A 27,537-nucleotide genomic window follows, 5' to 3' on the forward strand; every position below is an offset into this window, starting at 1 on the left:
TGGCAACCTCTTACCTTTCCAAAGCCAAAGCTGTAGATATTTTGGGCAGAAATGACTCCAGCCTTCAGCGGTCGGTTAGGAGAGCCGTTAGGGTTTCTAAATATTGAAAAGAGGAGGGGAAAGTAAGGAGGAACCATAACCAGAGGAGCAACGCTGAACCAAGCTGTCAGCATGTGTAGTTGGGTTTCGTTGTTACCATTTAACAGCCAGCCATCTGAAAGGACCCTGTGGTACCCATTTCCTGGTGTCCGCGCCCTTGCGTAGCCATGCACAGGTCAGAGAGGGCTGACCTGTTTGCCCATCAGGATACTGTGGAAACGACCGCGTGGTGTGAGTGCCAAAGCCAGGCCCCCAGGGCTTCTGCCCTGATCTCTCCTGCAGCCCGTGCTTTGGAGAAGGCCAGCTGCCATGTTGTGAGGGTGCTCCAGCAGCCTCACGGGGGTGACCAACACCCAGCACCAGTCTGCCAGCCGTGTGAATGACCATCCTGGAACTGGACCCTGCAGTCCCGGAACGCTGCAGCCCACGCTGCATCTGAACCACATCGTCGTGAGATGCCCTGAGCCAGAGCCACCCAGCTGAGCCACCCCCTGATCCCTGACCTACGGAAACTGTGAGATATTTACTGTTGTTTGCAGCCACTAAGTTTGGGCTTAGTGCGACAGATAATGAATACAGATGGTCAAAGTTGGAACGAATCATAAAGAGTATCTTGTCCAACTTTCTCATGTTACAGACAGGAAAAAATGGAGCCAGAAAGGGGAAACCTGCTGGCCTGAGGTCACAAAACAGCAGCAGGGATTAGGACTCGGCTCTGTCACAAGAAATTCGGTTTGCCAAGATCCTAACTCTGGCAGGAGAGGCGGTGGAAGACCTGAACCAAGTAGGGGCTCCAAGGCCGGATGAGGGGTTCAGGTGCTTAAACCTGATAGCCCTGGGAAGACCCTAAAAGGGTTTTTAGTACTGAGTGGCACAATTCAGATTTCATTTTTAAGAGGTCATTCTCCACGCTGAGTAAAGAACCAAGATGGGCAAGAGTGGCAGCAAGGAGAGCAGTTAGGAGTAACTGGTCCTTAAGGGAATCACGAACTTATCTCTCATGAGAAGCATCCAGGTCATGAGAAGAAAACCAGGACTTGATGTGCAAAGAATAAGATGTGGGAGCCTGTGAAGGGTGAGACAAGTCTAGCCACCCCAATAACAGATAAAGATGTCATCAGAGAAAGTCACAATGGACACAATTTTCCACATATAAATCCTAAGTCAATAAAGCCCAGAAAACTTCAAATAACTCTCCTGAGCATGAAGAGAAGCCTGGATGGAGCCCACCTCCTACAGCTGTGATGGGGGCTGGGGAGGCTGCCCACCCAGGTGGCAGCAAGTCTTAGGCCAGCTTAAAACAGCCTGAGGAACCTTAAATTAAGCATTTGTGGTCTTCTGCAACCTTACTAATAAAGGAACATGCTTTCCATGGCTCTGAGATGACCAAAAAAAAAAAGCTAGCCAGTTGTTCTGCAGAGAAAGGGTTTTCTGCTGGGCAGCCCAGAGCTGAAAAGTTCCTTCCTTCCCTGATAACCATATGGTGCTTCCCACTGGAGCCCAGAACTCGTTTCCCCCAACATTCCTGGAAGCGGGGAGTGGGAGTGGATGGCACACTGATGGTTTTCAGAGGCCACATCCTCTCTCTTGAAGCTCACCCCTTTGGGTGGGCAGGTGCTGGAAGGAACTAGTGTGGGGGGACCAAGGTGGCCCAGGCTGCAAGGCCCCCACAGGGAACGCTGGGTGATGCAGAACATCTGACTCTGCTTGCGGCAGCACTCACCCCTGCATGAGGCCCCCAAACCGGGGCAGGCCACTAATGAGCCGCTGAGGGGAGTCAATCTTCTTCAGGAGGTCAGAGAAGCCCTGGATGATGGCCTGCATGTGCGCCGCGCAGCGCTGCATGAACTCCACCATCTGCAACACACAGCAGGGACGGTCAACCCCACACAGCTAACGGCCAGCCTGGCTTTCAGTGGGACCGGAATGGTCTGAGGAGACAGGAGTCCCCCACAGGGAAATCTCTGGCAGGGAAGGGGCCATGGGATTCCCTAAAGATACGGAATGAGATGATTCCATTTTCAGGGAGCTTATTTGACAATAATTTCCTCCAAACCCTTCATTCAACAGATGAGGAAACTGAGGCAGGAGTATTTTAACTTGTTTCCAAGGCCCAGTAGCTAATGAGCAGGAGAACCCGAGGGAGGGGACTCTGCCCATCTCCCCCTTCCCTCCATGTGCCCAGCACTGTGCAAGTCCTTTATTCTTTCCATTTGTTAGATGATTTAGCCCTCAGTAAAACACATCATGCCTGCCAGCATGTGACTACAGACAAGTTACTTAATGTCAATGCACTTCACTTTCCCCATCTGTAAAATGGAGACAATAATAGGACCTACCTGAGGGTAGTTGTGAAGATTAAATGATTAAATATTTTTAACTAGTTTAATTCAGAACATCTGATGCAGGGTAAGTGCTAGTTAAGGGTCAGACAAAACCACAATTGTCCTCTCTCCCCACTGAATGGATGACCAGAAAAACTGACCGAGGCTTTACAGTTGGTTCACTCGCTTCATCCCAGGCATGTGTGCCCAGGGCTGATGGCAAGCCCTGTACTGTCCCCGGACCGGCCTCTGGCCCTGCGCTCTCTTACCAGCACGTCTGCAGAGCAGGCCCTCCCTTACCACGGTGCTGCGCTCCTTCCCTGCTGCCAGAGCCCAGGTCTGCGGGTTTTGGCCCTTCTCGTCGTGGAGTCGAAGATCACCCCCTGCATCCAGCAGTTTGCTGAGGATCCACTGGTTGCCTGAAAATGCTGCTGCATGGACAGGAGTACTCCCATCAAAGCAGCGGCTGGAGGAGGGGAGGGGTACAATGAGTGTCCATGGAAACACTCCTCCCCTTCCATGGATAACACAGGGCTCCCTTACTGCAAAGGTAACCTTTGGTGATATGAGAACTGTATGAACACCATTAGTGACACACCAATAACACCGTTAACACTCCCATCTTTACCACCACTGTTCAAGGAGTATTATTTCTCAATTTACAGATGAGAAAACAAAAAGGGCAAAGCCAAGATTCACACCCAGGCATGGATCTGGTTCAAAACCCAGTGTTCTAAAAAAAAAAAAAAAAAAAAAACCCAGTGTTCTGTCTCCAGTCCCCTGACGCTGACTGCCCTGAAACCTTCATGTCTATAGTGCCACGTGGTCAAGGCTGGTGAAGCACAGCCTAACCAGAGATCATCTCATGTGAGAATGTCTCTATCTCCTAAGTGCTATGGTAGAGGCCCACAAACCTTGGCATCAGCAATGTGGTCAAGCACCTACAACTCAAAAAATGTAACCAAAGCCAATAAACTATCTGAGACATGAAGGGACACCCTTAATGAGATGTGAAGATGTGATATGCAGCTGTGGTTTCCTAACATCAGGATCACCTACAGAGCTTGCTTTTTTTTTTTTTTTTTTTTGGCCATGCCAAGCAGCATGCAAGATTTTAAGTTTCCCAATCAGGGGATCAAACCTGAGCTCCCCGCATGGAGTCTGAACCACCAGGGAAGTTCCAGGGCTTGCTCTCTTTAAAAAGAAACAAAAATGGGAGAAGGAAGGGGGAAAGAAAGGAGAAATTTTAAAAATAATAATAAAAAAAAAGAGGAAAAGAAGATAAAAAGAAGAAAGTCTCCCAATTCCAGACCCACAATTCTCTTGCCTAGAGGCAACTACTGTTACCAGTTTTTGTATCCTTCCAGAAATTTTCTATGCACGTACAAGTAGGAATAAGAATATGCTATATTGGGAATTCCCTGGTGGTCCAGTGGTTAGGACTTGGCACTTTCACCACTGCTGAGAGCCTGGGTTCAATCTCTAGCCAGGTAAGTAAGATCTCACAAACCACATAACATGGCCAAAAAACAAAACAAAGAATGCTATATTAACTGTTAGGCATTTAAATATTTTCTTTTAACAATATATCTAGGAGAAATTTCAATATGAAAACATACAAGCCACCTCAATTCCTTTTTAATAGCTGCATAGTATTCCAGTATACAGACATACCATATTTATTTAATAAGTCATTGGGATATCTGTCAAAAATACAGATATCAGACTATACAGCAGACTGAATCAGAATCTGCAAGCATGGAGCTCGGGAATATGTACTTTCTACAAGTTCCCCAGGTGATGCCAATGAGGCAGTGGACCATCTCACTGTGAGTTCTCTCCTATTTCTAGGCCTGATGAGCAGTCCAGCACACTGCACTATGGGAACTGTAACATTCTCCTTGCTTTAAAAATAAATTTGTATATAATGTTTTACAGCCTTCTAATCATTCTTCCCATAAACAGTAAGAGAGCTAGGTAGGAAGAGAGAAGATATTATTTTTTATTTCTCATGAATGCTAAGGAAGAAAGGAATAATATTTCTTATGCCCAACTAACCATACAAGAGAATCCAGGTTCAAGTGGTATCAAAATGTATTGCTTTGTTAATTTATTCTAGAGGCTGAAAACTAGAGGCCCACGGACTGATTTGGCAACCCAGAGGCATGTTTTATTTGGTCCATATAGTATTTTAAAATAAGAATTTAAAGTCATGGACAATATTTAACACTTTGGGGATTTCACAATAAAAGTTGAGATTTTTAGTCTCTTGGAAAATCTGGCCTCCATGGCTTCCTTTTCTGCCCAGTTGCATCAGATGCTACTTAGACAGAGCCTGTACCCACTGAACCCACTTAGTCCTGCAGGCATCTGACTCTGTGACCTCAATAAGCCCAGGCCATCACAGCATTTCCATGGAGCCCTTAGGAATACATTCTTCCCCCTGAAATTTCCTTTCACCTTGATGGAAGATATTTTAAAGTACATGAAAGTGTTCCTATCACAAAATTAAAAGCTAAGGGGCCTACCTTCCTCCTCCTGATATTATCCTTTCCCACCTCCTCCTGTTATGATGGGGATTTCTAAAAAGGGAATTTCTGAATTCTTCAGGTGCTGGGCTCCTGGTCTCAGATTTGTCATTAACACAATGCATCATTATGGACCAGCCATTTAAACTTTCTGGGAGGGTCAGTCCCCTAATCAGGAGTATTAAAGATTATTTTTCTTTTGCTTTTTTTACTATTATATATATATTTTTTTATTTACTTGTTTTTGCTGCAGAACTGCAGGCAGGGCTATTTCTGAGTTTTGATACAGCAGAGACAGAGTGTATGTGAGTCCAGAAAAATTCTGGAAGGAAACAAAGCAAAATGTTCATTATGTTATCTCTGGGTCACAGAATTCTCATCCTGCTGAGTTTTTCCCTTATACTTCTCCAAGCTTCCAATTTTTTTCCCCTCTAAGTAAACAATCTTATAACAACAAACTTCCAAAATCAGTACTTAAAAAAAAAATACATTAAGTAGGGCCTCCTTATATTAGATATGAAAGGTATTTTATGACTTATGATGTACATATTCTGGCATTCCTGTGAAAATTAGCTGGAATCATGTAAATGCTCAAAATTTGTTTCTGGTTCTGTTCAGTGTAAACCATAAAAATACCTGCTTTTCCCTGTTACCTGGGAAGGCCCTGGGCAAAGCAAAAAGTCCTACATGGAGAGAAGAAATGTTCACTTTTAGCTGCCTCATTACAGTGTGTTGCTCTTTCATATTAAAATTTGGGGGGACTTCCCTGGTGGTCCAGTGGTTAAGACTTTGCCTTCCAACGCAGGGGGTGCAGGTTCGACCCCTGGTCAGGGAGCTACGATCCCACATGCCTCATGGCCAACATCAAACAGAAACAGTATTGTAATGAATTCAGTAAAGACTTTAAAAATGGTCCACATTAAAAAAAATAAATTAATTAAAAAAAAAATTTGGACCATTACTCAAATTCTTCTAAACCACAACTACAAATGTCATCCTGACAAAGCAATGCCAAGTATCACTGATTAAGAACTTAGCTGTGGGGTACGTTAAAGTGCTTTTAAATGAATCATACAAACACTAATGTGGATGGAACTATACAAGCAGTGCTTGTTAATGACTAAATCAATTAATAAATAGTGAGGTTCACTTATTTCATAGGGTCTAGTAAAACTGCTCAGAAAACTTTATTAATAGTTAAAAAATCATGTTTCTGTTAATTCCCTGGTGGTCTAGTGGGTTTTTTAAGAGGCTTTTAAAGAAATTGATCAGTAGTGTCCGACTCTTTGCGACCCCATGGGCCTATCAGGCTCCTCTGTCCATGGGGTTTTCCAAGCCATGGGGTTTTCCAGGCAAGAGTACTGGAGTGGGTTGCCATTTCCTTCTCCAGGGGATCTTCCCGACCCAGGGATCGAACCCAGGTCTCCCAAATTGCAGGCAGATGCTTTACCATCTGAGCCACAGCACTCTAGTAGTTACGATCAGTTTTCCACTGGGGGCCTGGGTTTAATCCCTGGTCAGGGGACTAAGATCCTGCGAGCTGTGCGACCAATAAAATAAAATAAAGCATGTTTCAATAGAAGTGTACAAATGTAGTTCACCAACATAAATTAGTAAAGGTTCCTTTAATATCTTGTTAAATTAGTTTCCAAACACTCCAGTTCATCTTTAGTGTGTATTTTCTAGATACTGATATTATTATACTTACTGATTTGGATCTGCTCCATAATCCACCAGGACATCAACTAATTTTGTAAGGCCTAATAATGCTGCAATGAAAAGGGCTGTCTGGCCCAGGGAGTTAACTGCATCAATATAAATTCCTGCAAAGCAAATATCAGGATCAATGCAAATACAAGAAAAAAATTAAAATTCCTTTATACAGTATTTTTTTAATTAAAGGAAAAATGAAAGCCCTCATTACTGATAGTAACACAAAAGGACACAGAATCAACTAGAAAGAAACCAGTGTTTACACACTCAAAATGATACTTCCAGAAAATGCCTGCTGAAAACCACACTCCACTACATGAACAAAAGAAAAGGGAAAAGAACAAAACAAAACAAAAACAAAAGAAAACTGTTCTCAGTCTTCAAACATAAAAAGGGAATTCATGATAAGTTGAGATGTTTACACACAACAAACTCAGCAAACTAAAAAGACACGTGATCAAAACACATAAACATAACTGAAAAATGGTTAAAAGTCGCTCAGTCCTGTCCAACTGTTTGGGACCCAATGGACTGAAACTTGCCAGTATCCTCAAAATCACTGCAGATGGTGACTGCAGCTGTAATTAAGACACTTGCTCCATGGAAAAGTTATGATCAACCTAGACAGCTTATTAAAAAGCAGAGACATTACTTTGCCAGCAAAGAAAGGTCCATCTAGTCAAAGCTATGGTTTTTCCTGTAATCATGTATGGATATGAAACGTGAGTAGTACCGAAGAATTAGTGCCTTTGAACTGTGCTGTTAATTGTGGTGTTGGAGAAGACTCTTGAGAGTCCCTTGGACTGCACCAAGATCCAACCAGTCCATCCTAAAGAAAATCAATCCCGAATATTCATTGGAGGGACTGATGCTGAAACTGCAATACTTTGGCCACCTGATGCAAAGAACTGATTCCTTGGGGAAAAAAAACCTGACGCTGGGAAAAATTAAAGGGAGGAGCACAAGAAGACGACAAAGGATGAGATAGTTTGATGGCACATCACTGACGCAATAGACACGAGTTTGAATAAACTGAGAGAATAGGTGATGAATAAAAAAGCCTGGTGTGCTACAGCCCTTGGGGGGAATCACAGAAGTGAAATAATCTAAACGACTCGTGCTCCATAGTAAACCTTTTCGGCCCAGTGATTTTGTATGAGAAGCACATTTTCTAGCATCTAGAGCCACCACACACATCCAACTTAAAAACATAAAAAACTTCTTTCTACAGGAAAATAATACCAGAAACTCTAAATAACCCATAAAGTACAAACCGCATACTACCTAAAGAATAATGACCAATGCCAGTAACAACTAATAAACTACATAAACACCTCAAGTAAAAAATAAAGAGCCCTACCATACAACATTATTTAAGTGACACCCGAAACCACTCAGACTACGTCCTCTCCCTCTTCATCTCCAAAAAGGAAAAGAAGAACGATCATCAATGGCTAATAGCAGCTGCAGAAGCAACACCAAAAGCCGGTTTCACGCTCAGGAGAGAACGCTGCGTCTCCTCCTCGTGGTTTCGGGGGCTCTACACGATCAGAGAAACTTCTCTAGTAACGAACTATAGAAATGATCCCTGAAAGTATAGTCTTAACTAGAGAGCGCTAGGTGTTCAAGAGGCGTACAAAACGCATACATAGTACGCTGATGGTGAGTTTTTTAAAAAAACGTATTATCCTCTCAAAATGTACACTGGCATGTGTTTTCTAAAGAATCCTTGCATTACCAAAGACTGACAAAGCTTTTTGAACACTCTCAGAGGTTCAGAGGACATTTCAAACTGCTACTTAATTAACATACGGTTTTTAAGCAGCCAATCACACGCCAGTTATTTCCAGCCCCTCCCCGTTTGTCCCGGCAGACCCGCAGCATCAGGATTGTGTAAAAGGCTGACGACTACAGACTGCGCGGCAGACGGAGCTTTCCGCCTCTTTTGAGACTGGCGGCCGAAGCAAGGTCTTTCACAAGAGGACCAAGTGCACGGTCAAAGGAACGACCTGAAGCCAAAACCTATTACATTTGCAAACCGCTTTATGCTATGATCAAAGTCAAAATAAAAACATTGTTTGGGATTTTTTTTCCCCAAACCAAGGAATTCTTATGTAGATAAAAATTGCCTTTAAATAAGCAGGACTGTACGTCATCCCCCTGCTTAAAGCTTTGGTAGTGTCAGCTACAATCTGGCGCTTGCCATGGGTGCTTGCTATCTACCTCCACAAGGTTTAAATCACGTGCTACTGACCTTCAACACACCCTGAGGGAGTTCGAGGTGGAGAGCAGAAATGAGGCACTCTGTGCTTGGAGAAAACTGGCAGGACAGGTCCTGAGATAGTTAAGATAGTCTCAGGAGCTGACTTTATGAACCCAATTCGTGTATCTCCTCATAGTTAGAAAAGCACTAAAATCCTTCATGGTGACAACACTTTCTCGTGACTCGTAGAAGCTTCACGAGACTAGCAGAAACTTTCTAAGAAAAAAATGTGCTTGATTGAATGTACCCTCCCTTTACCAAAATCACATATATACTGACCTTTCCCCCTACCTCTATGGAACAGTTTCTCAGAGCTATCTGAAATCCTGTCTCCCAGGCTGCAGTCCTCATATTACCCCAAATAAAACTTGACTCGCAACTCTCACGTTGTGTATTTTTTTAAGTGGAGAGTTACTTCTCAACTCTTGGGCTAAAGATAGCCCTTCTCTAAACAGTTTACCAATTCCGGTTCGGTCTGGCCCACAGGAGTCTATACAGCCTTATTTTGCACCAAATCCCCCCTTATTTCAGCCATAATGAACCATGTGTGTGCATGCCTGCTACGTCGCTTCAGTCCTGTCCAACTCTTGGCGACCCTATGGACTGTAGTCCCCCAGCCCCTCTTACTCATCACGTTCCTTTGCACAAGCTGTTCTGCCAGGAATGTTAGAAATGATGGATATTTCACCCTACTCTGGAATATTCAATAAACCAATACAACATGATGTCTGAGTTGAAAGAGTGGGAAGAAGAATAAACTTCCTTTAAAGGTTGAAAAAAAAATTGAAAATGAGAAAATATTCAGTGCTACAGAAGAGGTGGGAACAGGGGACACTTTCCTAAATGCAACTGGAAGTGTGAACAGTTACAATGCCTTTGAAAGCAATGTAGCGATACTTATTAAAAATTTGACCCAGAAATCCCACTTTGAGTATTAAAAACCCATTATGTAAAAATTTATTACCAATTACTTTATCAAAGCATTGTTTCTGGTAAAACAAACAGCCAAAAAGGAAATCTTAATATCTACCAGTACAGGCACAGTTGAATAAATTATGGTACATAGAGATAATAAAATATTAGGCATTTGATTAAAATGAATTAGCTCTCTATCAGAATACAGATAGACAAACTGTACTATTAAAAGGGAAAAGCAAAAATCTAAGCAAGCAGGCAACATTGGGGATTCAATCAATGAGTGGTTATGAGCTAAAATGATGGATTTGAAGTATCTAACAGAGTTTAGCAAATAACACCTACTTTATAAATATTAAAAATTAAAATTCCAACACTTTTTTAACTAGTAATGGGATTTAAGCTTAAAAAATAATCCATTTTGGACTTCCTCAGTGGTCCAGTGGTTAAGAAACTGCCTGCCAATGCAGGGGACACGAGCTGGGTCCCTGGTTTGGGACGATCCCACATACTGCAGGGCAACCAAGTCCGCGCACCACAACTACTGATCTTGCGCTCCGAAACAAGAGACGTCACCACAATGAGAAACCTCCACGCCGCAACTAGAGAGGGGCCCCCCCGCTCGCCACAACTAGAGAAATCTCAGGCACAGCAACAAAAACCCAGCACAGCCAAAAATGGATATAAAAATTTTTTCAAACGATAATCTATTTTGTGCAAGTGATACAGGTGCTGTCAGATATCCACCACCCTCCCCCCAAGTTGCTGGCATCTGAAATAAAGCAAATTTTTCTTTTCACCAACCTGGCCCATTTACTGGCTTTTGAGCGGCGAGCAGCTGGACCCACACACACACTAGGTGACACAGGTTTTCCACAGACCAAAGGCAGGCTAAAGACATGGGTGGCAAGGACTGTGGGGTCCCACTGCGTTTCAGGAGAAGATCTTTGGCCTGGATTTTATGGCATTCTAGAGTCTGGTCCAATTTGCCTTTCAGTGCTTACTTCCTAAAACATCTTGTACATACTCTATCCTTCAGACACACACATACACACACACACACACACACACACTAAACTAACTGCTATTTGTTCGCTCCTTTGTTGTTTGCTCTAATATAAAATCCCTTTGCTCATATTTATTAAATGAACAACCAAATGAATAAACTTACAGTATCAACTTACCCACTACTTTTTTACCCACTACTACTTTCTTAAGCATTAAAAACAAAACAAGGCAAAACAAACACCATCAGAGAGGGCTCTCAATTTCTTTTTTTTTTTTTTTTAATTTCTGCTGATAGTGATTTTGAATGATTTTGTTGTCTTTTCCTGTTTCTTGAAATAAATATATGAATTTCAAAAAAATGAGAAAAGCAACTTACAGAATGTTATAGTGTGATACCAATTTCATAAAGGTAGATTAGCAATTTTAGACTATATTTGTATATTGTTGATTCCACTGGTTAAAATAACTTATTTTTTGTAATAAAAGATTGAAGAACATCCCAGCTACCAACCTGCTTTGTCAAAGCACTGGGAATGTGTGCTCAGTTGTGTCTGAATCTTTGAGACTGCATGGACTGTAGCTCACCAGGCTCCTTTGGCCATGGGTTTCTCCAGGCAAGACTACTGGAGTGGGTTGCCATTTCCTTCTCCAGGGGATCTTCCCAGCCCAGGGATCAAACCCTCGTCTCTTGAGTCTCCTACGTTGCCAGGAGGATTCTTTACCACTGTGTCACCAGGGCTTCCCAATAAAAACATTTTTCTTTAGTATTTATTTATTTGGCTGCACCAGGAGCTTCCCAGGTAGCACAGTGGTAAAGAATCTGCCTGCCAATGTAGGAGGTACAAGACACTCAGGTTTGATCCCTGGGTAGGGAGGATCCACTGGAGGAGGAAATAGCAATCCACTCCAGTATTTCTTGCCTGGAAAATTCCATGGACAGAGGAGCCTGGTGGGCTACAGTCCAGGGGGCTGAAAAGAGTCGGACATGAGTGAGTGACTGAGTATGCACCCACAATGGGTCTTCATTGCAGCACATGGAATCTTTAGCTGTGGCATTTGAACTCTGAGTAGTGGCATGTGGATCTAGTTCCCTGACCAGGGATAGAACCTGGGCTTCCTGCACCAACAGGGAAGTCCCTGCACCAACTGGACCAACAGGGAAGTCCCAATTTTTGTAATAAAAACATTTTTAACAGGGACTTCCCTGTTGGTCCAGTGGTTAGGAGTCCATGCCTCCATTGCAAGGAGCATGGGTTCACTCTTTGGTCAGGTAATTAAGATCCTGCAGGCTGCACAGCAGCCAAAAACAACATCTTTTTTAAACAGAAAAATAAGTTTTTAAAAAATCACTCAAGAAAGCATGTTCCAGATATTTCCTGAGAAGTGATTTCTTAAAGCTATGAACTCAAGTAGAAAAGTGAAAATAGGACAAAAGTGATCATTAAAAATTTAAGCACAGGGACCAGGGTAAGTGAAACTGCAAGGGGAAACTGGCTTAACTCACTGGCATGAAAATTGAATTGGCTGAATATATGCTGTTGCTGTGGACTTAAAAAAATATTCACAAAAAAAAAAAAAAATTCACAACCTAAAAGTGGAGAGTTGTTTTATGTGGTGGGAAATTTTATACCTTCCAAGCCTGGGAGACAGCATCTCAAGTGACCCTGAGAGAACTGCTCTGAGGAGGGGAGGGGAGGAGCCAGGTTCTATAGAACTGTTGCAACAAAGGGCAGGTAGTCTGAATGTCAAAAGATTATTCTTAATTAAAGAAAACCAGGTATCTCAAGTGAAGGAATTTAGTGCTTGTCTATGGATGAGGCAAGAGTCTGGGCTCACAGACACACTCCTTTGATACTCACTTAGCTAACTGGGGCCAGCAGTCTCAGTTCTGAGCTTCCCTGGAGCTCACCATGGGGACTGGCTGTGGTCTGACGGCTGCTCAACGGATGGCAGATGTTCTTCCTGAGTTTCCTCAGGGCTCACACCTCACATCTGTGGAGGCTGCGATTGCTGGTGACTGTGACATCCTTGTTTACTTATATGACAGGAAATACTTTATTTCTCACTGTTTATCTCTCCTCTTCTTTTCTTGGCTGCACTTGACTTGTGGGATCTTAGTTCCCCAACTAGGGATTGAACCCTCGGCAGTGACAACGCGGAGTCCTAATCTGTGGTCATTGTTGTTCAGTCTCTCAGTGGTGTCTGACTCTGCAACCCCAGGCTTCCCTGTCCCTCACCACTCCTGCTGGAGTTTGCTCAAACTCATGTCCATTGAATCGGCGATGCCATCCAACCATCTCTACCAGGGAATTCCCTGAATATAAGCACTTAAATAAGAGCAGTTTTCGAAAGGCATTACTACCTCCAACAGGAAATTAAGCCTGCTTTTACCTAAAGAGAACAGTATGTAATATTCAGTAAAATTAAGAGATTTTGCTGATTTCTCTAGCTCATGGTGCAATGACAAATGTAATGTATTAACAGCCCCAGCATAAAGCTAGAGTAGCTTTCAAAGATAGATGTCAGGAAAAATACATGATCTATTAGCCTGAAATAATTTAAAAGGGAGGTTCAAAAGAAAAATATTTAGATGAAGAAAATAAAAATATCAGCATACTATACTAAAAAGGCTGATTTTAAATTGCACTTAAACAACACTGAGGGGGCAAAGAAACCATCTTAAAACAACTAAGAATATATCAAAATTAAGTTTAAAGCTACTTTGAATCCATTTTCCTTGCAATTTCCTATCCTATTACTCATAATAAGATCGGTGTGTCAGCTAATTGAGTATCAACGCCCAGACTGCATATGTATTTCCCTGTAGCCTGTGGGAAATGCTCAGTGACTTCAGTCGGGTCTGACTCTTTGCAACCCTATGGACTGTAGCCCACCAGGCTCCTCTGTCCATGGCAGTTCCCAGGCAAGAATCCTGGAGTGGGTTGCCAAGTCCTCCAGGAGATCTTCCCCACCTGTGGGTCAAACCCGCCTGCATTGCAAGCTTATCCTTTACCTCCTTGCATCATATTCCAAACCTAATCTACCTAGGAAAAGGCAAACCACAAAAACCCTTCACTCAAAAAATCAGGTGAAGGATACTTCAGTACCCATTGAACAGCCAGGAGAAAAAAAGGCTCAGCTGCTAGAGACAGACAAACTTCACCTCCAAGAAATACATGAAATGACCACCGAAAAACAAGACACTAGCAGAAAAATCTACTTAACCACATAAAGAACATATGTATGGAAACCACATATGGGGAAACAATGGAAACAGTAAGAGATTTTATTTGGGGGGGGGGGGGTCCTAAATTACTGCAAATGGCGATGGCAGCCATGAAATTAAAACTCAACTGGGTTGAGAAGATCCCCTGGAGAAGGGATAGGCTACCCACTCGAGTATTCTTGGGCTTCCCTTGTGGCTCAGCTAGTAAAGAATCTCCCTGCAACTCAGGAGACCTGGGCTCGATCCCTGGGTTGGGAACATCCCCTGGAGAAGGGAAAGACTACCCACTCCAGGATTCTGGTCTGGAGAAGGATCTCAAAGAGTCAGACACGACTTTCACTTTCACTCATCACTTCATGGCAAATAGACGGAGAAATGATGGAATCTGTAAGAGACTTTATTTTCTTGGGCTCCAAAATCACTGCAGATGGTGACTACAGCCATGAAATTAGAAGATGCTTGTTCCTTGGGAGAAAAGCCATGTCCAACCTGGACAGCATATTAAAAAAGCAGACATTACTTTGCCAACAAAGGACCATCTAGTCAAAGCTATGGTTTTTCCAGTAGTCATGTACAGATGTGAGAGTTGGACTGTAAAGAAAGCTGAGTGCCGGAGAATTGATGCTTTTGAACTGTGGTGTTGGAGAAAACTCTTGAGAGTCCCTTGGACTGCAAGGAGATCCAACCAGTCCTTCCTAAAGGAAATCAGTTCTCCTGAATATGCACTGGAGGAACTGGCGCTGAAGCTGAAACTCCAATACTTTGGCCACCTGATGCAAAGAAATGACTCACTGGAAAAGACTCAGATGCTGGGGGAAATTGAAGGAAGGAGGAAAAAAGGGCACAAGAGAATGAGATGGTTGGATAGCATCACTGACTCAATGGACATGAGTTTTGAATAAGCTCTGGGGGCTGATGGTGGTATTGGGAAGTCCAGTGTACGGAACCCTTGGGTGCATCTGAAATGAAGAAAACCACTCACATAACCTGTCCTACCACTAAGAAGGCAAAACACAATCAAAGGCAGATATCACTAGCTCTAAATACTACAAATAGAAAGCAAAGAAAAATAAACAGCATATAACCTAAAACAAACATAAACAAAACCACTCAGATGGTGTCCTCTCCCTCTTCCAAAGGAAGAGAAAAACGATCATCAATAGCCAATGGCAGCTGCAGAAGCAACACCAAAGGCCGGCTTCACGCTCAGGAGAGAACACTGCACCTCCTCCTCATGGTTTCGGGTGCTCTACACAATCAGAGAAACTTCTCTAGTAACAAACTATAGAAATGATCCCTGAAAGTATAGTCTTAACCTCCATCCCCCAGCCGCTGCTGGGTCCGTGCTAGCTGTGCACTTTTCGCTGAGGGCAAGGCAGTTTCCCCACCACTTCGCCATTTTCCCTTCTACTGGGAAAAAACAGAAAGAGCTCTTGCAATACAGTTTTCAAATGCGGTCACTTATCAACTCATTTGACTATTTTCGCTGAAAATGTAACTTAAGTTTTTCAAAATTAAACTTAATTTACATAATACAGAGTGACAGCCAATCACAACCCCAGTCATTAAAGCCCAGGAGGCATTGCTGCACAGATTAACTAAAGCCGCCCCGCCCCTGAAAGCTGTACAGGAAAGGGCGGGTCTCTGCCTTTGCTCCTGAGAACCTAGCTGATCCCACTGATTACTCGATCTTAGCGGCTGCATTCAAGCCTGTCCAAGAAGTTAGACTTTCAACTCTCAGAAGAGGTCCCCACGACTGAGGCAGAGACGGGGACCGGGTGGCTGACAACCAGCGCTGGAAAACAGAACCTTTGGGGGTTTTGCCATAGGATTGCACTACCTGTTCACACTTTCTGAATTTTTAAAATAAAGCTGGCTGCTGCATTTTATGGATGGGGGAACTAAGGCACAGAAAGGCTGCAGGTAACTGGCCTGCGGTCTGTCAGTAGCAGAGCTGGTAGGTGTCACCCAGCTCTGCTTTCTACGTGCTAAAGATTACTCTAGGTACTGGGCAAACAGAGGTCCTCACTCTCACAAAAAGCTTACACCCTGGTAGGGGAGAGAGATGACAACAATTACCCAAGAGGATGAGATGATGAGGCATGCAGAGGATGATAAGAGTTCAAACAGAGAGGGATTTGACGGCCACTTCAGATTTGGGTGCTCAGGGAAGGCCTCTCTTTGGAGGCTGCATTTAAGTGGAGAAAACAATGAATACAATGTCCCAAAGAAAGGAGCAAGGTTGTGTGTTCCAGCGACTGGAAGACAGCTAGAGAACACAGGGGAGCAGGAGGAGCAGGCAGGCCAGTGTCTGAGGATTTTCTAGGCAAGTCCAGCTCCCGGGGAGTCTGGATTCTAAGTGTGAGGGAAGCCATTGAGAGGTTGGAAGCTGTGAAGACCAGTTCTGAGGCCACTGCAAGCAAGGTGTCTGAAGGAGAGATCATGGTGGCTTGCAAGGAAGAAGGAGAAACAGGGGCTGCTTTGGAAATTCAGTTGGTAGGATGGGACTCCTTGCTGCAGAAGGAGGGGTGGGGTGTCAGGGAAAGAGGTTTCAAAGACTGACATGTTGGTTTGCACCTGAACAACTCAATGGATGTTGCTGCTACAGCAAAGACGAGAAAGAGGGATTTCTCATTTAAAGGAGGAGCATTCTCACAATGGGGGAAAGAAGTGCTCACCTACTGTCCTTGCTTTACCTAATTTCACCCTTAATGACAGCTCTATGTGTTGATGATATTAGTATTACATTTACATAGAGAGACAGATTGGGGTCAAGGAACTTCCCAGGACCCTGCAACTAGTAAATAACAGACCAAGGAATATTCCAGAGCATATACTGCTCCTCTCACAGCTCCCAATATTTAAAGAGAGCCAAGAACTAATTTAGGCTTTCAATGAAAGCTTGGACACTATAGATCCATAAAGAGAAACTCATGGAATAACTACATAGATTTAATAGCAATGAGAGTAAAATTGACTAATAATAGCGATAGTAATGGTGATAATGGTAAAGACCAAAGAGACACAGGTTCAAAATGCCCTGCAAAAGAAGATGGCAAAACACTCTAGTGTGTTTGCCTAGGAAACCCCTGATAGAGAAAAACCTGTCATACAGCTCTCATGACACAAATAGGATTTCAACGACTTAGCGCACACACAAAGCTATAAAAGGTAAACAAACCTTTTATTGCCACTGGCAATAAGGTACATCTTACATAAAGCATAAGACACAGGACTAAAATGGATAAATAGAATAACAAGCATTATAAATGACTTACTCTTTTTAGAAAGACATCAATTACAAGCGAAACCACTCAGATGGTGTCCTCTCCCTCTTACTCTCCCAAAGGAAGAGAAGAACGATCATCAATGGCCAATAGCAGCTGCAAAAGCAACACCAAAGACCGGCTTCACGCTCAGGAGAGAACACTGCACCTCCTCCTCATGGTTTCGGGTGCTCTACACAATCAGAGAAACTTCTCTAGTAACAAACTATAGAAATGATCCCTGAAAGTATAGTCTTAACCTCCATCCCCCAGCCGCTGCTGGGTCCGTGCTAGCTGTGCACTTTTCGCTGAGGGCAAGGCAGTTTCCCCACCACTTCGCCATTTTCCCTTCTACTGGGAAAAAACAGAAAGAGCTCTTGCAATACAGTTTTCAAATGCGGTCACTTATCAACTCATTTGACTATTTTCGCTGAAAATGTAACTTAAGTTTTTCAAAATTAAACTTAATTTACATAATACAGAGTGACAGCCAATCACAACCCCAGTCATTAAAGCCCAGGAGGCATTGCTGCACAGATTAACTGAAGCCGCCCCGCCCCTGAAAGCTGTACAGGAAAGGGCGGGTCTCTGCCTTTGCTCCTGAGAACCTAGCTGATCCCACTGATTACTCGATCTTAGCGGCTGCATTCAAGCCTGTCCAAGAAGTTAGACTTTCAAACTCTCAGAAGAGGTCCCCACGACTGAGGCAGAGACGGGGACCGGGTGGCTGACAACCAGCGCTGGAAAACAGAACCTTTTTTTTTTTTTTTTTGCCATAGGATTGCACTACCTGTTCACACTTTCTGAATTTTTAAAATAAAGCTGGCTGCTGCATTTTATGGATGGGGGAACTAAGGCACAGAAAGGCTGCAGGTAACTGGCCTGCGGTCTGTCAGTAGCAGAGCTGGTAGGTGTCACCCAGCTCTGCTTTCTACGTGCTAAAGATTACTCTAGGTACTGGGCAAACAGAGGTCCTCACTCTCACAAAAAGCTTACACCCTGGTAGGGGAGAGAGATGACAACAATTACCCAAGAGGATGAGATGATGAGGCATGCAGAGGATGATAAGAGTTCAAACAGAGAGGAATTTGACGGCCACTTCAGATTTGGGTGCTCAGGGAAGGCCTCTCTTTGGAGGCTGCATTTAAGTGGAGAAAACCACATCAACGAGCAGGACTACTCTTCGCTGTGGTGTTTAGGTTTTTAGGTTTCTCTTTCTTGATGCAGAGCTCGGGCCCTAGAGCACTTGGGCTTAGTTGCTCTGTGGAGGTTGCAAGAAACCATAATGTTTTTTCCTTCTAACACTTGCAATGAGACTTCTTAAAAGAATCGCATTCTTGCTCATCTCTATAGAAAGGCATGGTCACTTACTGCTTACTTTGTACAGGTTCACCTGGACTACCTGTTCTTCGGTGAACTTTATGTAAATATTAATATTTACCTTTTAAAAAATCATTTTAAAACTTATTTATTTTTGGTTGCCCAGGTTATTTGTTGCTGCGCTCAGGGTCTTGAGATGTAGAGAGTGGGGTCTACTCTTCGTTGTCTCTTGTTTTGGAGCATGGGCTCTGGGGGTGGGGGTGGGGTTCACTAGTTGTGGCACACAGGATTTAGTTGCCCTTGGCATGAGGAATCTTCCTGGACCAGGGATGGAACCTGTGTCTCCCCTGCCAACACTGTACCACTATACCACCAGGGAAGCCCTCAGTATGTCATTTTGATGTACGATTCTTTGAAGAAGGTGTGTAACTGTGTCTTCAACTTCTAATTGCTTTCTGAGAATCTGATTCTCAAGTTATAACCTTCAGACTGGTTAAAGTAAAATTTTTGTTTCTTCTTGACACTGAATTGAAGTTTCATCAACAAACCAACCCCCAAGTCCTGTCAACCTTACCACTTAACATATCTTTCAGATCTCATCTTTCTCTATCATCACTACCATCATCTCCCAAGTAGATGAATGCAGTATGTGTTTCACTGGGCCTTACACTTGGCACCCCACCCCTCCCCAGAAGCATAATCACGACATAGCTTTTATTTATTTTTTATTAATTAATTAATTTATTCATTTCATTTTTGACCGTGCTTGGTCTTCCTTGCAGCATGGGGGCTTTTTGTAGTTGCAACGAGCAGGGGCTATTCCTCGTTTGGTGTGCAGGCTTCTCCTCTCGATGAAGAGCACAGGCTCTAGAGGACACGGACTTAATTGCTCTGTGGCATGTGGAGTCTTCCCAGAGCAAGGGTGGAACCTGTGTCCCCTACATTGGCAGGTGGGTTCTTAACCATTGGTCCACCAGGGAAGTCCTGCCACATGGCTTTTAGAGTGACCTTCAAAGGTACAGGTGATGTACACTCTCTTTCAACAGTGCCCACTACCTTTAGTTTTCAGCCCACCACCTTTTACCAAACTCTGCCTTCTGTCATTCCTCTTCTGGGCTAAAGTCCTGTGGGCTTCCCAGGTGGCGCCTAGTGGTCAAGAACCTGCCTGCCAATGCAGGAGACATCAGAGACGAGGTGTTCAATCCCTGGGCTGGATGATCCCCCCCCACCCAGAGGAGAAAACTGCAACCGACTCCAGTGTTCTTGCCTAGAGAATCCCAAGGACAAAGGAGCCTGACGGGTTACAGTCCATAGCGTCACAAAGGGTCAGACAGGACTGAAGTGACTTAGTATTCACACACATGTCCTATTTCCTTACCTTGAACTGAGATATGGAGAAATAAATCACCGCAAAGGACAGGAAGAGAAGTCCCCCTACATGTGTCCTGGCTGACAGGAGAGTAGAGAAGGGGAAAGTAACTGTTTCAATACCCTTGGTTGGCCCACCCCAAGCATGAAAATAAACCCTCAAATCATATGACCCATAAATTCAATCAGGAAGCTAAAACACCAAACTGCATCAGACAAATTTTCCTTCATTTCAAAGAAAAATCACACTTTAGAACGTCCCTGCTGAACTGGTGGTTAAGACTCCACACTTCCACTGCAGAGAGAATGGGTTCCATCCCTGGTCAGGGAACTAAGATCCCATAGGGCACATGGCATGGTCAAAAGAAAGAAAAATGACAGCTTACACAAAAGTTAGGTAGGGGAAAAAAACACAACATTTATTACATAGGTTAAAAAGTATTGTGCAATTTGAACATGTGAAAAAAAAAATACAGAAAACAGCCCCAGTCAGGAAGCATTTAACAGGAGGCTTCCAGTGTGCTGTTTTGGATCTATCAGGAATCCTCTGTTCCTTATTAATTCCTGAATATTCAGGAATTAAGAGGAGAGGCAAGCCTCTCCCCGGGCTGAGGAATCCAGGCATCTCCTTCCTTAGTTTTTCAATACGGTAATAAGTACCCTCTTCCTTCTTATGAACCTTATGGTAAAAAGTGATTGTTTACAGCTCTCTCTCTTTAATATGGATCACCTTATGTTTTGTAAGTCTGGAATTTTAACCTTTATCTTTGCTGAGAATGACTACCTTGTAAGACAGTATACATGCCCACACCATGTTGATTAAAACACTTTTGCTCCATCAGAGCTTTGGTCCCCGTGTCTTTCTTTCCTTCTTTCTCTTTCTTTCTCTCTCTCTTTCAGGCTAATTCCTTGGAGCGCGGAGGCCTGCTGAGCTCACTTTCTTGCCCGGGGTTCTAAGACCCTCTCGAGAAGGCACGCTGTGCCTTCACCCCCTCGAGAAGGCGCCTGGTGCCTACGTGCAGCAGTGCAAGCTCTAAGCAAAGGGCTTTATTGGCTCTCCACGTAAACCAGCGGTATCAGCCTCTTTCTCTTTTACTTTCTTATCGTCGACTCCGGACCACCAGGTTCCGGTCCATTTAAGGACCAACAAGCCCCTGGTGGCAAATATTCATCTACCTTCTGGGTAGTAACGGGACGAAACCACTCATAAAGGGTCCCCTCCCTCGTACCCTTCCCAAGGAAATGAAGAGTCATCAGCGGCAAGTGGCAATTAGCAGCAACAAGAGCTGACTTGACACTCAGAAGAGAATGTACCTCCTCGTGGAATTCAGATTTTGAGGGCTCCACACAGAAACGTCTCTAGTAACAGCAAATTATAGAAATAATAACTCCTAAAACCAGTCTTGACTTTAACCTGGCAACCTCCGTTGGGTCCATGGCAGCCACACACTTTTTATTGATGGCAGCATTTTCCAACATTCCTCTTATTTCAGAAATACCATATAAATGATTTTCAAACTGTTGGTACCAAACCAAACTTGGGTCCACATGCAGTAAAGCCAATCTACTGACACAGGTGGTGGTGAAGAAAGGCACAGTGTTTATCCCAGAGCACCAAGGAGTTTGGGCCTTTTAAGCACTGGCTACCTGGCCACCTTTTCATACTGTCCAAGTCAAAGCTATGGTTTTTCCAGTAGTCATGTATGGATGGGAGAGTTAGACCATAAAGAAGGCTGAGGCCTGAGGAATAAAGGCTTTCAATCTGTGGCATTGGAGATAACTCTTGAGAGTCCCTGGGACTGCAAGGAGATCAAACTAGTCCATCCTAAAGGAAATCAACCTTAAATATTCATTGGAAGGACTGATGATGAAGCTGAAGTTTCTGTTCTCTGGCCACGTAATGGGAAGAGCTGACTCATTGGAAAAGACCCTGATGCTGGTAAAGATTGTAAGCAAAAGGACAAGAGGGAGGCAGAAGATGAGCTGGTCAGAGAGTATCAATGACTCAGTGGACATGAATCTGAGCAAACTCTGGGAGAGAGCAGAGCACAGAAGAGCCTAGGCAGGCTGCTGTCCATGATGGTCAGACATGAGTAAAAAGAACAACAACAAAAAAAAGCTGTCAGGGAAGTATGAAAGAATATGTACCTCAACTCCTAACAAAATAAAAAAATTACTTAAATGTGGTTTCCATTGGTCATGAGGAAACTACTGTTTCTATAGTACTTTAATAGTATTTCTACAGCACTACTTCTACCGTACTTCCAGGACATGCACTAAACCCCTTACATGGATCACACCATTTAATCTTCAAAATAACCCTAAAAATACAGAGAAATTGAAATTTATGCAAAATAAAAGTAATCAAAAACTGTGAGGGAATGTTTAACAGGAGGATTCCTACCTGCTGTTTCTCATAAATCAGTTTCTGGCAACAGAACTGAGTGGAATGGCATGCCGCTCCCAGGACTGAGGTCATAGGATGAGACATGCATGAATGTCCTTCAGTAAACATTCTCCTTATGACAAAACTGCTTAGTCACGACCCTCTTTCTTGAGATATGGATTGTCTTCTGACCTTATGACCATTGTTAATTCCTTGTTGCCTTGATAACCATTGCTGTACATTTGGTTTTCTCATCTTTATCATTGTCAAAAGAAATTCCTTGTACAACAACCTATATATACTCACAGAAAGAGCATTAAAACACCCTTGCTCCACCAGAGGCTTGGGTCCCCGTGTCTTCTTTCTCTCTCTCTCTCTCCCCCTCTCTCTCCCGCTCCCTCTGGCTAATTCTCTGGAGTGTGGAACCCACCCCCCGCCCCCAGCTCACTCTCCTGCCCCGGCTCTCAAGACCTCCTCGTGAGGGCGCCCTGTGCCTTCGTGAGCAGTGCAAGCCCTGTTCTAGGGTTTTATTGGTTCTCTGTTTAAACCAGCGAATATTAGCTTGTTCTCGCTTTCACTTTCTTATCTTCGACTCCAGACTACCAGGTTCCGGCCCATTAAAGGACCGCAACAAAAAACTCTGAAGAAGCAAATACAATCAAGCAAATATCCTTGATGGAATAAATGAAAATGTGAGAAAAGGGATATGCGATAAACAGGATTAAAGGATTAATTTTGAAGGTACAACAATCTCTTGAAAAGGTACAGATAAAAGTTTTTCTAAAGTACAGCTATGAAAATCCTTTCAGACCCCAGAGGATGAGGAATAATAACACAGAATAAAGGGGGTTTAACATTAATGAACAGCTATAGTGGTAACAAACCCGCTTGCCTATGAAGGAGATTTAAGAGATGTGGTTGATCCCTGGCTCGGGAAAATCCCCTGGAAGAGAGCATGGCAACCCACTCCAATGTTCTTGCCTGGAAAACGACATGGACAGAGAAACCTGGAGGGTTACAACCCGCAAGGTCACAGTAGACCAATACTGAAGCTGTTAGGGGAAGCACACTGATTGAAACCGCCCACCCTGGCCAGGCACCATAGTAACCATTTGCATGAGTTGTTTTATGGCAGGAGATCCTGATAAGGAATAGGGAACTAATAGGCCACCACCAGCCGGAAGAGTTCGGGAAAGATCGAGAGGAGACACTACCTGTCCGTCCACTTCCCAGAATCCCTCTTGCTAGCATCCATCTTGGCTGAGCGATGCGTGTGCCACCAGGAAAGACTGTGAATTAGAATGATTGGCCAAAGACCACCCGGAAACTAATCCCATCACCATAAAACCCAAGACTGTGAGCCACGCGGCAGAGCAGTTCTCCTGGGTTCCCTTACCTACTGCTCTCCACCCGGGTGCCCTTTCCCAATAAAATCTCTTGCTTTGTCAGCATGTGTCTCCTCGGACAATTCATTTCCGAGTGTTAGACAAGAGCCCAGTTTCGGGCCCTGGAAGGGGTCCCCCTTCCTGCAACAAAGCGACTTCACACATACACACATATAAATATATTACATACATATATGACATATATACATTTAAAAAAAGAAAAAACGAGTTTCATGATGAACGACCCTGCTGCTACACTAGCATGTAAAAGACTGAAAACAGTAACCTTAGAGAGCGCTTAAGATCATGAATTCCTTATTGCCAAATTCAGACTTAAACCAAAGAAACTACAGAAAACTACTAGACCATTCAGGTATGATCTAAATCATACCCTTACGATAATAGGGTGGAAGTGACAAAGAGATTCAGGGCATAAGAATCTGATAGAGTGCCTGAAGAACTATGGATGGAGGTTCATTACAGTGTACAACAGTGATCGAGACCATCCCCAAGAAAAAGAAAGGCAAAAGGGCAAAAATGTTGTCTGCGGAGGCCTTACAAATAGCTGAGAAAAGAAGAGAAGCAAAAGGCAAAGGAGGAAAGGAAAGATATATCCATCTGAAGGCAGAGTTCCAAAGAATAGCAAGAAGAGAAAAGAAAGTCTTCCTCAGTGATCAAAGAAACAGAGGAAAACAAAAGAATGGGGAAGACTAGAGATCTCTTCAAGAAAATTAGGGAACATTTCATGCAAAGAGGGGCACAATAAAGGACAGATATGGTATGGACCTAACAGAAGCAGAAGATACTAAGAAGAGGTGGCAAGAATACACAGAAGAACTATACAAAAAAGATCTTCATGACACAGATAACCATAATGGTGGGATCACTCACCTAGAGCCAGACATCCTGGAATGCAAAGTCAAGTGGGCCTCAGGAAGCATCACTATGTACAAAGCTAGTGGAGATGATGGGATTCCAGCTGAGCTATGTCAAATCCTAAAAGATGATACTGTTAAAGCGCTGCACTCAATATGACAGCAAATTTGGAAAACTCAGCAGTGGCCACAGAACTGAAAAAGGTCAGTTTTCATTCCAATCCCAAAGAAAAGCAATGCCAAAGAATGTTCAAACTACTGCACAATTGCACTCCCCTCACACTCTAGCAAAGTAATGCTCAAAATTCTCCAAGCTACACTTCAACAGTACATGAACTGAGAACTTCCAGATGTTCAAGCTGGATTTAGAAAAAGCAGAAGAACCAGAGATCAAATTGCCAACATCCGTTGGATCATAGAAAAAGCAAGAGAATTCCAGAAAAACATCTACATCTGCTTCACAACACACTGGAAAATTCTAAAGAGATGGGAATACCAGACCACCTGACCTGCGTCCCAAGAAATCTGTATGCTGGCGAAACGTGGGCTGAATGAAATTCAAGCTAGAATCAAGATTGCCAGGAGTTAAAAAGAATTCATTTGAACCAGTTCTAATGAGATGGATGAAACTGGAGCCCCTTATACAGAGTGAAGTAAGCCAGAAAGATAAAGAACATTACAGCATACTAACACATATATATGGAATTTAGAAAGATGGTAACAACAACCCTTTATGCAAAACAGAAAAAGAGACACAGAAGTACAGAACAGACTTTTGAACTCTGTGGGAGAAGGTGAGGGTGGGATGTTTCGAAAGAACAGCATGTATATTATCTATGGAGAAACAGATCACCAGCCCAGGTGGGATGCATGAGACAAGTGCTCGGGCCTGGTACACTGGGAAGACCCAGAGGAATCGAGTGGAGAGGGAGGTGGGAGGGGGGATCGGGATGGGGAATACGTGTGAACCTATGGCTGATTCATATCAATGTATGACAAAACCCACTGGAAAAAAAAAAATAAAGGGGGAAAAAAAAAAAGATTGCCAGGAGAAATATCAACACCACCCTTACAGCAGAAAGCAAAAAGGAACCAAAGAGCCTCCTGATGAAGGGAAAAACGAGAGTGGTTACTTCATAAAAAAACTATAAGCTTCGCACTTGCCGAGTCTTACTTGTCTTCTCAAGCCAGAACAAAGCCTAACCTACTCCAAACACAAGATCGTTAAAAAACTCAAAACAAATTTCACAGTAACCTAAGAAAACAACAGAAATCTCACTTTTCAGAACATCAAATGGAAACAAAACCACTCAGACGGCGTTTTCTCCCTCTCACTCTCCCAAAACAGGAGAGAAGAACGATCATCAACGACCCGTGGCAGCTGCACAAACAGCACCAAAAGCCAACTTCACGCTCAGGAGAAAACGCTGCGTCTCTTCCTCGTGGTTTCGGGTGCTCTACACGATCAGAGAAGCTTCATCTAGAAACGAACTATAGAAATGATCCCTGAAAGTATAGTCTTAGCCTCCAGCCGCCAGCCGCTGCTGGGTCCGCGGGAGCCGCTCACTTTTTACTGACGGCCACATTTGTGTCGCTCCCCTCGACTCCTCACAAACATTTTCCATATCGCATCCCGTAACTTGGTAAAACGGCAAACTTCAAAATACCATATTCGCCCGGAAATAGCCCAGAAACTCTCCAAAGCTGCAGTAAGCCTCATTAGCATACGGCTTCCTGGCACCCAATCACAGGCGGCCGCATCCGACTCCTGCTCCAGGCTGCCGTCGCCCCAGCCACCGCATCCGGAGCCCCGCACCCAGGCAGGGTCGCCGCGCCCTTCTGCGGGACGAGCACAAGCTTCCTGCCACGGGTCCGCGTGGACGGCCTCTGCTTGCTGAAGTCCCCCTGCTTGGAGAGGCCAGGTTTCCTTTGTCTTGAAAGAGAGGTGGGGGCGAGGAGGGAGGAAAAAAGACACAGAGAACTAGTCTAATCCCGCATAATAACAAAGGCACCCATGGTGGTTTATGAACGTCTTCTCCACGATGGGCATTTTAGCCCATGCTCTCACTTCCTCCTCTAAAGCGAAAGGGTGCGGTTATGTCCCCATTCTCACACATGCTGGCTGCAGCACCTGTCACAAAGCTCCTCAAGGGAACCACAGGTGCTACTAGGTACATGTGGCACTTGATCAAGCCCGGTTCTTTCTGGAAAGCCACGGTGTCTTCATCAGGCGGTCTGAGCTCCAGTCAAGTTCATTTCTCTAAGAAAGCATTACATACTCCATATCTAAACCTTTGGTCGTGAATGACTGATCTTCCTGGCTTCCACATCTCAGAGGAAGCCGACCCATTTACTTGTGGCAAAAGTTAGTCCCAGCTTCTCCTCCAAGAACACACCTTACATACGATGCTGTGTAACGGTTTTCGTCTCGTAACTTCCTGTTGTAAAGACGTTTCTGCCCGGGGTCTTCCAGCATGCCAGAAAGCACAGTGCTCTGTGAACATGCAGTCCGTGGTTTTCTGACTCAACCACATTTTTCATTGCATCACAGTAACATGAATAAGGTGACTATCATTTCATCTCATCCTACCACCTCTAGCTGAGCAGTTCCTTACGTCTTAAAGAGTTATAAGGTCCCTTTCAGTCACTTTCACACAAGAGCCCCTTGTCTCTGGTCTCAGCCCTTCCATATCCGTTCTCCTTTCCCCCAACCTTTCTGTGGACTCCTCGCCATCCATGCCAATCTTGGCCTCCTTTGAGCAGATTCACAGCTCTCCTTACCTCTTTGGATGCTTCCCCTCAGCTGCCCAGCTACCAGTGACCACACTGTGTTTTGTATCCCTAATTACCTTTGTAAGTGC

General features: G+C 43.9%; 1 protein-coding gene and 5 non-coding genes across 9 annotated transcripts in view; all 6 read right to left on the bottom strand.

The window, feature by feature from the left end:
• Positions 1–27,537, bottom strand: part of TEX14 (testis expressed 14, intercellular bridge forming factor) — a 142,211-nt gene that overhangs the window by 49,634 nt on the left and 65,040 nt on the right. For all 4 annotated transcript variants that reach the window (XM_043902812.1, XM_043902811.1, XM_043902813.1 and 1 more), the window contains exons 3-6: positions 6,660–6,774; positions 2,724–2,889; positions 1,823–1,956; positions 15–96 (exon numbers count right to left, since the gene is read on the bottom strand). In XM_043902812.1, the coding sequence (XP_043758747.1) occupies positions 15–96; positions 1,823–1,956; positions 2,724–2,889; positions 6,660–6,774 (497 nt within the window). The remainder of the gene's footprint in view (positions 1–14; positions 97–1,822; positions 1,957–2,723; positions 2,890–6,659; positions 6,775–27,537) is intronic.
• Positions 8,054–8,268, bottom strand: LOC122695702. The gene has a single exon (XR_006341466.1). It is a non-coding gene; the product is annotated as a small nucleolar RNA U3 (small nucleolar RNA).
• Positions 15,182–15,389, bottom strand: LOC122695703. The gene has a single exon (XR_006341467.1). It is a non-coding gene; the product is annotated as a small nucleolar RNA U3 (small nucleolar RNA).
• On the bottom strand, positions 17,386–17,599 carry LOC122695698. The gene has a single exon (XR_006341462.1). It is a non-coding gene; the product is annotated as a small nucleolar RNA U3 (small nucleolar RNA).
• LOC122695706 lies at positions 21,230–21,435 on the bottom strand. Its single transcript, XR_006341469.1, has one exon. It is a non-coding gene; the product is annotated as a small nucleolar RNA U3 (small nucleolar RNA).
• Positions 25,982–26,198, bottom strand: LOC122695700. Its single transcript, XR_006341464.1, has one exon. It is a non-coding gene; the product is annotated as a small nucleolar RNA U3 (small nucleolar RNA).

This window comes from Cervus elaphus, chromosome 5, assembly GCF_910594005.1.
Source record: "Cervus elaphus chromosome 5, mCerEla1.1, whole genome shotgun sequence".
NCBI lineage: Eukaryota > Metazoa > Chordata > Mammalia > Artiodactyla > Cervidae > Cervus > Cervus elaphus.